The following is a 15820-nucleotide window of genomic DNA, read 5'->3' as shown; positions in this document are numbered from 1 at the left end:
AGACTTTCAGATGCATATAATTTTAAGAACTAAGACAAACAATGTTACTGCTACTGCTGGAAAAGTTTGTGGTTGGCAACCAAGCTATATTTATCATGTGAAAGTTTAGTCCATGGCAAATATGGCATAATTCAGTTATTCTGCCACAAAAGAGGTAAAAGCCTAGTTAAGTTACTTTTTATTTGCCCTGTGGTAAGAGCAGGTCCCTGGACAGTTACAAAAACTCACATTGTAAGTGGTGGCTTGTTAAGTTATTGCAACTTACTTGTGTTTCTGAGTCCTAATACACTAGGAAGGAATGAAGGTAGTTTGGAGATAGCCGACTACCAGACAACAGCTATGGGATTGGTGGGAATTTGACAGTAACTTTTGATCAAACAAGGAACAAACTGAAACTAAGCCATTTTCTATTTGTGAACTGCCTATTCCTCTAAAGTTTCCTCCAGAAAATGCTCACATAGATGCAGTTGTCACAGCTCCAGGAGGTACATGAGTCTGTGGGAAGCTATTTTGTTTGGTTTTCCTACACTTTCTGTCCATATGTCGGGCATAGGCAGAGCTACAGTTCTGAAAACTGACAGAGAAAGTTTTCTGGCCTCACCATAACACTTTGAGGCAATGATACGAGATGGGAGATGGGTCATGAGGACCTCAGAGCATTCCCTGGCACATAGAAGAGAATCATAGAATCATGGAATAGCTTGGGTTGGAAAGGACCTTTAGAGGTCATCTAGTCTATCCCCCCTGCAATAAGCAGCGACATCTGCAACTAGATCAGGTTCCTCAGAGCCTCGTCCAGCCTGACCTTGAATGGTTCCAGGGATGGCACATCTACCACCTCTCTGGGCAACTGGTTTGAGTGTTTCACCACCCTCATTGTAAAAAACTTTCTTCCTTCTATCTAGTCTAAATCTTTCCTCTTGTAGTTTAAAGCCATTACCCCTTGTCCTATTGCAACAGGCCCTGCTAAAAAGTTTGTCCTCATCTTTCCTGTAAGGCCCCCTTTAAGCACTGGAAGGCCACAATAAGGTCTCCTCAGAGCCTTCTCTTCTCCAGGGTGAAAAAACCCAACAGTCAATACCAACATCCTGCAGTCAAGCTTAGAAGTTACCTGAGTTTGTCCTTCATGAGCAACTGGACAACACAGTTAATTCCCCCAGGTGTCCATCTGTGACAAAAGTACAATTCAACAATTTCATATAGAATATTTCTATATGAAACAGAATATGAATAGTAATGTGTGAATCAGGCCCAGTGAACACTGCAGGAAACACAGGACAAGTGTTACTGAGATTAAGTTTGTAACAGAGTTTGTGTCCAATGAAAATTAGACCACTACAGCAAGTCAAAGCAGCCACAGAGTTGCTTTTGTTATTTATCTTGTCATTAGGGTTAAAACCATCCCATCCATCAAAAGACATTAAAAGTGCTTAGAAATAGCGCAAATCAGAAAACTTTCTATGGTGCAGACAGTAGAAGTGTGTAAGTCAAGAATTTCCTCTCAAGATATTATCTGATTGGTTTCTTCATACAAAATAAACTAATTTTATTTTTGTTAGGCAAGCATTGGATTATAGAATGAGATCACAGCTAACCAAGAAGCTACTCTCTTATCATAATTTCCAGGGAAGCAGGACCTTGCTATTTACATATTGTATAAGATAATAGTCAGAAGTCAAATACAGTGTAATACATAATTTGACCTTAGGCATTTCAAGGGTTGCATGAAAGAAATGTACAGACTTGACCTTTCAAAAAAAAGTTCTTACAGCATATCTGGTATGAACATGTATTTTCTTGTGCTTTCTTCGTTGAAACACCTAGTGACATCAGTATGTTTCAATTACTTGTTTAGTTTTCTGAGTAACTGTTTTGATTTCAACAATCAGTATTTAATATTCTAGTCACAAACTTTCTTTTCTATATAATGCAATTACAGAACTTTTCAACAGCTTTGATTTCAACAAATATACGATTAAATCAGTAATTTAAACAAAGTACCATATCAAAACTCAATGCTGAAGTCAAGATTCATTTAAAATAAGCTTAAACTAAAGAATTTTGCATGATCTTTCATCTACTTTCATCCTGGTTTTGGTCTATCCTTCAGTTCACTACTTAGAAACAGAAGAGTGTATCAGCAAGGTGTCTTCCAATGCTGTCAAACATTTTCAAAGGCTGATGAGCCAATTTTTGTGTGATGACAAGACAAATGCACAAAAAACCCCCCTCATCTGCATAGCAAAAGCATTCACATGAAAGCATGGCTGTCATAAAAGCAGTTTTTAGATGTTTTCTTTTTTAATTATGTACTTCCTATTTCCTTAACTAATTACCACTATATCCTTAAATTTTGAGTTTTCTCTCAAGTTTCTTCAGATTCTTTTAATGATTGGAAGATTCCTTTGCTCAGTTTCTGATTAGTTGTTTTATTATTTTATTTTATCTTTTCAGAAGCTACACATTCTGAAAATACAGATAGGATACATAAATCTCCACCAATCTTCTTATCTTAGGAACCTAAAAATTATGTTTATATTTATTTAAACTGATGTCTGTGATCAAAATCAATTCAATGATTCATCCCTAGACGGCACAACATCAGCTGCAAAGACCAATAAACCTTTCCCCTTCTCAAAAACCTTGTTTCAAAACCACAAAAGAGCAACTCATTAAAAGCCAAAAGTCATATCAAAAGCATAGAGAATATCACAGGTAGAGGAGAAAAATCCCACAGCTTGATACTTACAGAATTCCTTAAAATCTAGCCACTTCTTTCCAGCTGCTGGCCAGAGGAGGGCTGTGCATGAGGCAGAGACACAAACAGTACATCCTTTTTTACCTGTCCACACAGCTATTTGAAGTCTGCTAAAGAGCAAACTTCTGAGCAGTTACACAATGACAAAATAACATGAAGAAAAAACACATACATGATTTCGCGTCAGCTCTTTTGCTCTCTGCACAGCAATTCCCATGAAGATCTCAATGTAGAATATTTTTTTTGCTGTTAGTATTGCTCACTTTGAGTTTTTATAGCTGCTTGGAGATCTGCATCATTGCATTTGATTTCAGCTAATCAAGCATAGAAATGAACAGGAATGCAGACACACAGCACTGTAAAAAACACAGAAGGAAGTTTTTTCAAACAAAATCCCTGTGTTAGGCAGCGGTTCCAGTGATGCAATCAGAATAGGAAGGAAAGTCTCTATTGCTTCATTGTTTTGTTTGGATTTTGGGGTCCAGTGCTAACTTGTGATAATATTTCCATTTGTAAGTGTATTTCTCTGAGGGCAATCCAGAAAGATGACTATGATGAATTTAATAGGAAAAATATCCCATTGAACTTGCTAAGTTTTTCCATCATAAGTGACCATTACAGAATTGCCCCACTCAATTATCTTTCCTGTGTAGTTCAGTAGCTTTTGTCTAAGTTTATTGTTTTTTATCAACGTCCAATAAATGCACAAAGTGGATTCAATAGAAATGTAATTACAGAGAAAGCTAATAACTGATCCATCCCTGTGAGAAATTTAAGAGTTTTTAAATAAGAGAATGGAGTGAATAGCATAAATTAACATAAAGAAGCAATTCAACGTATATCAAGGATATAAAGTTGGTTGCAGGGACATCTAGCTCTTTAGAGACAAGCCTACAGCCTACAGCCTGCTGCCGCCAAGAGGAGTTTTGGATCTGACCTTGCATGATGTGAGATGTCAATTACATTTGTAATCCAAAGATTCAACTCTCTATAACCTCCACAGTTCAACAGTTAAAACAAACACGTCCTCTCTACAGACAAGACTTATCTGATCTGCCCATCACACCGCATAATTCTAAACAGGATTTTCCAGGTGGCATGTACAGAGCACTGTGTCATCTCTCTGGCTTTAGGTAGCATGGTTTAAATGTGAGAAAGGCCAATGGTCACAGAAATGGTAGCTTAAGCAAGCAGAATTTTTCCTTACGTCTCCCAAACATAAAGTGCAGAGCAATGGTTTTGCAAAGTGATCAAATTCTTTTCATCAAATGTAAAATTGATATTGAAGATTAAGAAGTTTCCTCCCCTCTTGTAATAATGTGTCACTTCTCTCACTGTATGTAAGTATGTGTTTTTCATTGTTTATCTCTGAGACCTACTCATCGCTTTCAAGTGATCTTCAGAAGATGCTAAATTTGGTCTGCTGTAACCACATTATAGGGCATTTTATAGGTTGTCACAAATGATGGAATAGTGGTTTTTAACTAAATATAGATCACAGAAAAGCATAGAAAAATAAATACTGAGCTTATTATCTTCAGCTATACCAGTTGCTTAAGTATATTGACGTCAGTGAATGTTGTAAGACCTTGTGAAGATGGCCAAGGACATAAATATGCATTTTCTGTAAAGATATCAGAAAAACTCTCCCCACTATCTATTATTTTCCTGGCTGTTTCTGTTAGGTGATTCAAACTGCTTTACTTAATTTCAAAGATTAATCCAATACTATTTAAATTTATTCGAGGTCTTCAAAGGTTGCCTATCAAATGTTATTGCTACTGCTATGTCCAGTGAATTCATGGGATGTGGCTATCTGTGGGCTTTAGGGTAGCGCCACGGATGCATATCATTTCAGTGTTTGGTTCATTTCTATTGTTGCACATCCTGAGGTCCCCTTTGGTTTGGATGAAATATAAAATCTATCCTAGTGATGGAAACTCATCACCAATAGTCTCATAGGAGGTAACTTAATCTAGCCGTCCGCTCGACTGATATAATTAGGAATGCACTTTGTCAGCCTTTGAGGGTTTAACTACAGCTGGCTGGGTTCAAGGCAGTCTCAGAAACCAATCTGTTCTTAGTAACACCATCTCCTTCACAGAATTACAGACATACTTTCAGCAGATATACCCAGCTAACTGCTGAATGATGTTTTTCCACCCACTTATGCAGTGGTCAATGTCTTTTTCAGCATAACTGAAGCCCTGGATCCATGCCATGAGATGATTCAGAAACCAAAGGCTGAACTGACAGCTCAAGAATAAAGGTTATGAACCTTATTTACAGTGTTTGAATGTGGCTTCTGAACATCATCATATTTCTGATCCATCTGATGAGATTCAATTAGAAAAGAGATTCTAATGGATATTCAGATGTTGACTGGCCTATCTATTGTTTAAAAAATAAAGGATCTTTTAGGCTCTATTCTCTAGGAAAATCAGAACTCTACTCTTTGTGTGGATTAACTAAGTTAGGGAAAAAACAAATCTAACCAAAGAAAAATTTAAGATCTTTAAATTTGTTCATCCGGACTAGTTCTGGATCTCTGCTGTATGCTTGACTCTTCTGCTGGAGTCTGCAGGGATTCAGATAGCTAATACCTTCATGATATTGTCAATACACTTTTCTAACTGAATATCACAAGCACTACTCCTTTTTCATGTGCTTTGCTCTGGTAGGTATCTGATTTGCACAAATGAAGGAGATATTCTGTTATGGTTCAACTAAGTTGGATAAAGTTTCCCCTCTAGCCTGCAAAATATTTGAGAAAAATGCGGTATAGCTTTCCACCTATTTACTTTAAACATCTAGACATGAAAATACCCAGCCTAACCTATTAATCAGCAGAGCGGCCTGTTCAGAAAAAAACTTACTTTTTTTTTTTTTTTCTTTTTTTTTTCCCCCTTATCAGTCCTGAAGCATTAGTCTAAACACTTTGAATTCCAGCCTTCAAGGTTCCACCTACAGCCGTGTCAGCGGGCTGGGCACAGGCTCCCCCGGGGCCAGGAGCCCTATAGCTGCTGTAGTGCGGTGGTGCGCCTGCTTATTGGCTTGGGCAAAATGCTGTAACATCACTGTACAGCTCCTGGACACAGGCAAAGGGAGGTCAAATGTGCTTGCAGCCACCCCATAGAAAGATATCCTGAATTCCTGTGCTATAATTGTTATGTTGGTAATTGTGACATTCACTAAAGCCATGGATTTATTACTTCGCTGTTAAACCTTATGGTGTCAAACTGTTGGTTTGGGTTTTTTTAATTATTATATTTTCATTGCTTTATTTCGTTGCTTTTTGCCTGTAATATAGATTTTCAGTATGTGTGTGAATACAGGCATCACAACTGAGCCTTAAATACCAGTCGTACACAAATTGTAGTATTCCATGTGTGAGAGCAAAAAAAAAGGACTGTGACTTAAATAAAAAGGCAATACACCTCCTTCTTGCTTCAGTAAGTCTCCATGTAAATAGGAGAAGGTTAACTCTGAAAAGTATAACTTACTGTATATTTTAGAATTCTTGATGGCACTAGCAGTGTTAATTATAGACATCCTCATTACCCACATGAATATCATACCCCAAGGACATCCTATGACAATAAACATCCCGTACAAATGGGCGGTTACTTGCAACTACAGTGACTCATTGTTGCATGACACGTAGTGTAATTAACTGCAGATTTACTTGTGTTCAGTGTAGACTGAGGCAAACTGGTTTGGTTTGCATGGTTTTATGCATTGCTGAGTGTGGTACAGTTAACTTCAGGCCTGGCATAGCTAAGTCTTATAAAAAAAATCGGTAGTTAAAAAAAGCTATAAGAGCTGGAGTCCATTAAGGATGAAATGCATCTTGAGCTCACAAAACAGCTGCAGAGTCAATGTCCCTCCCAAAAATCTGTGGTGTGCTTCCTAAATACAGAACATGGAAGTCCTGTATGTTGCAGAAAGCTTTTCAAAGATTGACATAGTAGGTTCCTTTGTTTGTTTATTTTTAATTACCACTCTTCATCAAAGGCAACAGATGGCTTGATGAAATACACTTGAAGAAGGTTCTAGTTAATTTTTGACTTACAGGCTAAGTAATGTTTGCCATATATTCTGTGAGTTGCCTATGAGGCATGGGTAGCCTTAAGCTTCATGCTTCATCTATGGACATGTGCATATTGTACACACATGCAAATAAGAATAAATTTATACTTCCAGAAACCTCACGTTTCTGGTAATGTCATCCTTCAATTCTCATGGTTTAATTGCTTTTGTTAATTGGAAAAGAGAAGGAGGAAAGGAGGGAAGAAAGCAAGCAACCAAGGAAGCATCAAAGGATTGCAGCAGATCACTGGGGATTACGGGGAATTGCATCCTCTGAGTGGAAGATGTAAGAAGGACCTTACACAAGGCGGACACAATTGTTTCAGTCGGAGACTAAAGACTCCCACATATTTAAAAGATCCCTCTCCTGTGCTTGGCCAGCTGTCCCTGCTTCCTTCTGCCCACCCTCTCTCCAAAAGCGAGCGCTTTCAATGTGAAATCCTGCTGCAACCTGAGTACAAAGGCTTCCCTTGTCTCTCTTCATCAGGATAAGCTCGGTTTCCTTTCACTTCCTTGCACATGCACGATCTGGGCACCATCTGGCCCAGAAATGGCCAAGGACAACCAAGCCTGTAAAATATCTTCGGAGAATGCCCTAAGCTGCACCACTCCGTATTTCACCTGTAACTATGGCAAAGATTTTATGTTCACCTCTGCTACACTCAGACAAATGTTTAGGACTCGAGTTTTCAAAATATTCAAATAATGGAGGGAAGTATTGCAAAAGGAAGACAGGCCTAGTCACCATTATGTTTTACTTATCTAAGACTTCATACTGATGTCTTATTCTGCAAGAATCTTATTAAATAGGAAATGAGCCTGAGTTGAGACAAGAGATAGCCTAATCAGATTGTGCCCTCTAAGCAAAACTATTGACAACAAATCTGAATTCTGACTTGATCCCGTTTCCACTGAATTCAGAGGTAGAACTTGCATTACAACACCTAAGCACCTGAGTATCCATTAACTCAGTCAGTGTGCATAAACAAGGCTCATATCCCACTTGACGTTGCACTGCAGGATTTATTATTGACCTTTTATTAGACTGGAATATAAAAAAGACAGAACATTTCTCGTTAGATTGAACGCTACAGCTATCCAGTTCTTGCTCTCATATTAATGTTAACCTTAAAAAGGATCTGACATTCTCATTTTTAGATTCTGTTTTGACCACTAGGTATAGTAATCACCGAGCCAGCAAGTAGGCCTGGATAATATTTTGTTCTGAGACTTCATTAGCCAGAGAAAGAGAAACTGAGGAGGAGGAGGGTCTCCATCGCTATACCTAGAGTTTGCATAGACTAATCCAGAATCTGGGTAACTGCAGACTCTCTGCAGGGGCGTAGTTAGTGAGGAACATACTACTCAGTGAGTCAAATTTAGGCCTTGTATAAAATTGTTATTTCCTGCCCAAATCTGTCCGTTGGGAAACTAGTGTTTTTCTGATTAGCTGTAGTCAAACACGAGGACTTACAGCTCTACGGCTTCTTCCATCTCTGGTAGCAAACTGTGAGAGTGACCTGATGTCTGATGTCCTGAGGTTTATCCCACAGGTGTTTAAAACACAGCTTGCCTTTTGCTTTACTTGGCTTTCAGCTGGTAAATTATGTCAACCCAGCTGGACTCCCACGTCTGATGTAGGTTTTCAATATATACTCCCTTCTGTCTCTCTGCATTGGTAGGGCTCTTCTACCTTCCACAAAAAGACTCATGGTCATTATTTTGCTCATTATACACTCAGAACAACTTCTACAGAAAGAAATGTTATAAAAGGCTTGTATAGTCCTCAGGTAGAAATTCAATAATGGTAATACTAGAAATTCAATAATGGCAACACTTAGTAGCAGAGATTTCTGTCTCTCCTTTGTTCAGCCTTTTTCTTTGTAAACATCTACAATAGGTCCATCCTAAACTAGATGATGTCACACATCTGAAAATTCCACAGGCTTAGAGCAGTCGAGTATTATACATAGCATCCTAAATAAGAAAACATAACCGTCTTCAAACGAACAAGCTGATAATAGGCTCCCTGCTCCAGTGTTTGTTCCACTCTCCTCAGAGACCAGAGGCTCCGGCAGTGTCTGGAAAGTTAACAGATACAGACAGGGGAAGAAGTGAATTACAAAGAGGAGGGATCCCTCCCAGAGCATCAGTCTTTCCCTTGCATTAATTACAAGGGATGCCAGCTCAGGCAGTTCTGCTGACCTCTGCTAAAATAGTGCTTCAGGGTAACAGGGGATCTTTTTCAAACAACCTGTCTTTTAAACCATTTCAGCTTTTGACTTCAAAATCACCACCTAAATACCATTCCAAAACCCGTTGCCACATGTGTCTGATGAGACTCGGGGGTCAACTGTAAATGGTGGCACCACACAATGTCCTTTGGGAGACATTTCTTTTCTCACTCCAACTCCTTTTACTTGCACACAAAGAGGAGAATCAGGTCATATACCTGGGAAGGCGGTCCTTCTCCTGTCCTCCTTTGCTTCCCTGTTCCTGGCACATACAATAGGACTTGGAAGACCACAGTACGAGATGTTTCCATCGATAGAGAAAGAAGGAGGCAGCCAAAGGGGCCAAAATCCTAGAGAGGATGCCTGGCTTCAGTCAACAGCTTGAGACCTGACTCTGGACACTCTTCTCCTGGTTTCCCACCTGTGCTCTTTTAATGCACCCCCCATGGTGGTACCTGAAGGCTGCACAGAGCATGGTCCCACCCCGATGGCAGAGGTGCTACCTGCCAGCCTTACTCTGCTGTGCCACCTAGCCAGCCGAAGCAAAGCACTGCAGCGGGCCAAGTGGCTGCTAATACTGTGGTTAGCCAAAATCCAGGATGTTAACTTGATTGTTTGGTGTGGATACTCTACACTATTTCAGGATGTGATTCTATATTTGTACAGCGCTAACCAGATGCTTTTCGGATACTGTCCTAGCTGGGACTTTTGCTGGCCTTTCATGGTTGTGTCTTGCAGTTCCCACCACTGCACATTTTCCACACATTTACACGGAATTATTTTGATCTCTTGTACAAAAATAACACTTTACGGTTCTTGATTCCTGGCTGTTTGTTACGCCAATGCTGTCAGTCTGCCAGATGCAATCTGAAGGTGTCTGTGCAGGGCATGCGGGGCTCTCAGGTCCTACATTTTTTTTTTGCGGGCAGCTCCAACCCTCATGTAATCAGAGATAAGTGACTTAGTTAAAAATGAATGGGGCAGCTGGCTAAATGCTCAACCAAACAAAATGATCAAAGGGAAGTGCCAGATGTTTTCCATCAGCTCTACATATGGAGGTACCAGGGAGAGCAGCAGGAGCACCAAACTAAAAAGAAACCAGAGAAGCCAACTCTAGTTTCAGCCATAACATGAGGAACTGGCTATAAATACTACATTCCTCAGTGAGGCTCCCAGAGGACATTCTGTAGGTATTTCTAAAACCTACAGGAAAAGCGTGTCTACTATTGTCTGACTTATTTATACGCATCCTCCCAGTAAATATTTTATTAAGGGTCATCATTCTTAACATTTATAAAAATATACTTTAAAAAAATAATATTTTAGAAAGCTGCTAGAAATTATAAAAAGTGCTTTTTTCCACAAAAGATATTTTTTGCCCAACCTGTGCCAATACAGACTTTTCCTAGTCTACAGTTCTGTGGGGTTTTCTTTTACCACTTTTAGTACATTTTAAAATTTTAATTTCATAGGTTTTGAGTCCAAGTTACTGCATGAGGCCCAAGTCATTTCAAGATTTACTGTGGACAAGGAGCCAGCTTTTTATTTTTGTCTTCCATGGAAGTTTATGGTAGAGTGAGATAAACATCCAAAATAGTTAAGGTTGTTTATCCTGCATCACTTAGAAGACATTCTTGACATCACTTGTATACAACTGAGCAGGGAAGCTGCTCAATCAGTGCTGACAGAAATTAAGCCCAGATCACCCAGCCTCAGGGCATACAGACCTTACTTCAGTGATAAAATCTGCTTCTGTTGGGATAAAACCTGAACTGCTCATACGGCTCCTCTTGTCACAAGCCAAATTTTGGTGCATAAAGGCTCCTCCTCCAGTTTTGTCCTTCCAGAGACAGTCATTATTTCAGACACTTTACCTCATGATGACTTATCTCTGTAGCATCTTGGAGCTTTCAAGAGGGGGTGGATATTGCAAAAGAATCTGCTGCCATGCTTGTCCACTGTAATGAATTTACTATTGGCCCCAAATCTGCAAGTCTTTGGCTTGGAGAGCAGGGACCCTGGAAGCTACCAGCAGGTAACTCAAGGCAACATTGAAACTTCAGAAAATTTCCTGTTCTTTTTTGACTCCACACTTTAATGTTGCTGCCTGAAAGTCATCCCCTGACAGTAGGGAGACATGCTGAACGTGAAGAGATTGAAAAGGCATTTCCCTGAAACAACTGGAAGTGCCAGACTTGCCCTTGACTAGGGGAGAAGCTAAGAAAGGGTCTTGGCTCAGTTGTTCAGTGGTGCTGAAATCCACTTTGTCCTTTACCTTTATATAGCATGCTCTTAGCTTTGGTAGTATATATGCTGCTCTTTGCATGAGTATTAATTATGAAGATGTTTATTCCATGCACAAAGAGCTTGAGGTGCCCTTTAAAAGCTGCTCTAAACCCATTCTGCAGGAACAAAGCCTGCGAATGGACTTTTTCTTTCCTCTGATTCTTATCTCATGCACATATGAGCCTAAGCCACACACTGCAGTGGAAATTGAGTGCAGTGCAGGATGAGTTCTTTGCTGGTAGATGTGCTAATAACAAACAGGCTGAGGAACACTCGAGTCAAGGAAAGCTTGGGCATGACTCACTTAGGAATGCTTTGTACTCCCCTAATTGCATAATTACCTTAGAGAGCTCACTGGCCATTTGGCATAGAGGTCATGCCTGTTTCCTCTGAGCACAGGAATAACTCCTCCTAGCGTCTCCTAGCAGGATAAAAAGGAGATGTGAGGAAGGCATGTGGCCATGGCCCCACTTTTCCTCTGTATAATCCAGGAGCAGTATTTGTGCACAACTACAAAGTCCTTCCTGCTCTGAAGTAAGGTTGGAAAAGTTGACCATTACTCAACATAAATCAACACTTTCACCTTTGCACTGAGACAGATATGTATTGAAAGGCATAAGGTGATATTCTGGGGTGTTTGGTACTGGTGCTTGCGACATCTGAGTTCTAATAAATGGGATTAAAAAAAAGTGAGGGGATGCCACAAGCTCAGGAATCTTCCCCACTATACTCATATCCCATAGAGTTAGTCTGACTGCCAAGCAAAGAAAACAGAGATCTCCCCAACACCTTGTTATCAAAAGCAGTAAGCAAAAAAAGATGAATAATACAAATGCTATCAACAATTGCAATCATGCAAAGAAGATGACAAGTGAAGTGAAGGGACCTGAATGTCCAACGAGAAAAATGGAAAGTGAACTTGCCAGTTGCATTAACAGAATTAAAGGAAGATTTGGCTGGACAATTATCCTGGACCTCTAGCACACTCAACAGTGCAGTTTTCAGGGCTCACTCCATGTGTAGGACAGGTAAAGTAAGTCTGCAAGAGGGGACAGAAGGAGAAAGATAGAAATGAATGATACAGATAGCTGAGGAGGAGATATTTAAGTATAGCTACCTTTAGTCCCCTTGATGCTCTCTTGTTCTGGAGAATGGCTGGAATTTGTGGTCCCTCTTCTCAACCTTTTTATTAATGTTATCTAAATGTAAATTTGGAAGCTAGAATTCTCCTTTGCAGATCGGTAACGGCCTCACTATGTTGTCAAACATTCATCTCGCTCTCCCCTTCATTACACCTATGAATTTACTGTCCTGCATTACACACTGATGCATCTCCCATTTGAGGCAGCTAAAGCACATCTTCTCCTGTCCCCCTTACAACCCACCAGCTAATATTGCCTAACATATAAAGGGGTATGTGCACTCTCCGATTCCTGGGCTTATGAATGAAAATACTTGTGGCCATTATGCTTCATGCTGATGTTAATGCTGTTGGTGGGTTTTAGCCATGTGCACAGGACACCTACCTGATTGGCCCTTCAGGAGTTGTAGATGGATGTGAAACCAAGTGGTTTGATGCATCTAGGTTACTTTATTTGTGTAACCTTTGGCATCCATGGGCTTCTCGGCTGTGTAATTGGATTGGCAAGAGTGTTTAAAATTACTCAGTTGTCAAGAGGTTCACGATGGCTACTTAAACCTTTCCTTCTTTTTTATCAGTGTCCTTTTAAATAGTGGGCAACAGAGCAGTTTAATGTCAACTGAGGCTGCATTAGCTTCCCCTTTCTGTGAGAAATCTCTGCTCAGAAGGTTCCCAATGTAAAAGTGTTTGCAAGAGAAAACATAGCTGGGAGACACACATCCAAGCCTGGCTCTGGTGAGTGGAGCTGTTTGTCTGATATAAAGGAAGCATCACTCTAAAGCAAGAGATATGTTTTGGGGAGAGGAAAGAAAATGAAAGATCTTGATTCCAAAGCTGAGAGAGAGCTGGTCAGCAGTTTATCAAATCGAAAGCTAATATCCAAGGTGGATTCTGTTCTCACAGGTGTATATCTGAAGTATGGACTTCATTAGAGCTAGATCTAACTAAAACCAGCTGAATTCAGAGGATAGTGAGGCTCTGGGTCTCAACTGCTTTTGTTATCAAACAAAAAATAGGCAACACCTCTGCTCCTTGCATGCTTTTTTGAATCATTCTCCTGGAGAGTCAAGGAGTTAGCATGCCATAGTGTGGGTGGCTGCCCTGGGGATCAAGGAACACCAGACAGAGTCCATAGTAAAGCTTCTTGCATTAGGATGGCGGCAGAGGAAACTACAGAAAATGCAGTCCAGGAAAGAGTTCTTAGAAGATGAAATAGGGATTAAGCCAGGGCCTATTTTACCATTTGCTAAAACGCTCAGTGCATTTGCCTTCATGGATTCTGCATTCCAGAGGACTGCATGCTGGGTTAATAAAATCCCTCTCTTGAACAGGCTTTGGAAACTCAGACGGCCACTGACTGCCCATATGGCAGAATTTGGCTACTGCTATCAGACAGCTGCAGGAAGTTGAGGACAAGAAAGGGGAGAGAGCACCAAAATCTTATGGACACATAGACATGTAAAGAGACACATGGCTTTGCCTCATGGCAGGAGCTTCCAAAATATGTTCCGTATCGAAATGCCAGGATCGTCTTTTCTTTTTTTCTTTAAGGAACTGCAATTTGCACTTCTGTTTTTTTTAGGTGATACGTATGTGATTTAAACCCTCATACACCCTGAGCTTAAGTTTCAAGAGCATTTTAAAACAATTAGCACACCTACAAGAAAAATAGCAAAACACCACATTTCCGTTGCTCACAGACTCAAAGGGAGATTGAGTTTAGCATTCTTCCTTAGGGAAGAAATGACATGCTCCCCAATAACCCAATGCCAAACCACTGTTCTCTGTTTTGAGTAGCAAATGCCATTCTTACTGCGTCTAAAAGCCCAGACTGTGTTTCTTTTCTTAACGTGAAATTGTGTATTTTGGTACTGCTCTCAAACAACAGTTTAACAGAACAAAGGAGTTATCTTTATGAGACAGCCAGGGAAATACACAAAGAACAGGAAGATGCAGCTAACCTAAATAATGACACTGAAAACAAAATAGCCATCAGGCTATAAATAAACAATATGAAGTAAATATCATTATTTTCATTAACAGAAGTCACGGACTTAATTCCTGCAGATAATGACATCTACTGTTTTCTCAGACTTTAGTTCTCATTTTTTTCAGTCAAGCCACAGAATAACATTTCCTACTTTCTTCAACTTTTTACAGTATGAACTTTCATACCACTTCTTTTGGAGAAAATTGCAAAACCCAGACACGTACATTTAGGAGAAAGGTCAGATTTTCTAAAACAATAAAATTACCCAAACTGCTGTTTTTGAATTGTGCAAATATATGCATTCTTACAGAGCAGGGAAGTAAACATACACATGACTGCATTAATTAAGACAATGCTTAGTTTCCTGCGACCTAAAGGAATTTTCTTATTTAGACTAAGTCTTTAATGATGCAGTCTCCCATTGTCCATGCGGGTGTACAAAGCAGCAACTGCAAATTCACAGAAAGGCAAGGGCTGGTCCTGACAAGGTGGCTAAATGGGGAAGGAATTAAATAATCCTCTAAACCAAAGCCAGAATCAACTTTCTGAGTGCCAGATTCAGTCACTCCAGCCTTCTCACTTTCCATAATACAGTCCTAAATGATCTGAGCAGATGCCTTATTCACGTGCTTTTTTTTTTTTTCCTGGGGATTGTCTTGTCGAGTATCTTGGGCAGGAAACCGGCCCGATCTGTTGACTTACAAGATTTAAAATAAGCACTCGTGTTTCCCCCTCCCAATCCTGACCAGCGGCACTGGGCTGAATCACTTCCCCAGTGGAGGCAAGAAATATGCGAGAGAAAAGTGCTCGTGAAGTGGCCGAGCGATCAGGAAACACTCTTGGGCTGACATACAGTCAACAAAAACCACCACTGACCCCCGGCGAAAAGTCCAGGCATGGTACCGGTCCCCATCCCTCAGGCTTTACCTGCTGGTGGGCGAATGGCTGGGGGGGATGTCCTGCACAAAGCTCTGCTCCATGCCTGGGATCCTGGCCGGGCTGTGGGGATGGTAGGCTGTCAGGACCACGCTGCCCGAGTCCTTCATCTCCATGGTCATAGGCACATGTCGGCCCTGTTGCTGGTGACAAAGGTGACTGGGGGGTCCCAATGGGCCCCGACAGGAGGGTGAGCGGTCCTGTCACGAGCAGGAGTGCATGGCCTGGCTCCGTAGCAGCCTCTCACCACCGTTTGCTGTCAGGAGAGCTGTGTAACTGAGACACGGCTCCTCTCCCTGTCAGGAAAGCTGAATTAGCATATATTCAAAAACACCGCCCACAAAACAACCCATGGGGAAGTTACTACATTCCTAGGAAACTAGAAA

At 40.5% G+C, this 15820-nt stretch overlaps 1 protein-coding gene across 1 annotated transcript in view; it reads right to left on the bottom strand.

Moving 5' to 3' along the window:
• The window catches only part of ARHGAP28 (Rho GTPase activating protein 28), a 72408-nt gene extending 56814 nt beyond the window's left edge, over positions 1 to 15594 (bottom strand). The window contains exon 1 of the mRNA XM_009879977.1: positions 15426 to 15594. Within this exon, the coding sequence (XP_009878279.1) occupies positions 15426 to 15556 (131 nt within the window). The 5' untranslated portion in view covers positions 15557 to 15594. The remainder of the gene's footprint in view (positions 1 to 15425) is intronic.
• Positions 15595 to 15820: the final 226 nt, after the last annotated feature.

This window comes from Charadrius vociferus, unplaced genomic scaffold (genome assembly GCF_000708025.1).
Source record: "Charadrius vociferus isolate BGI_N301 unplaced genomic scaffold, ASM70802v2 scaffold202, whole genome shotgun sequence".
Classification (NCBI taxonomy): domain Eukaryota; kingdom Metazoa; phylum Chordata; class Aves; order Charadriiformes; family Charadriidae; genus Charadrius; species Charadrius vociferus.
This window is presented reverse-complemented; position numbering and strand designations above follow the sequence as displayed.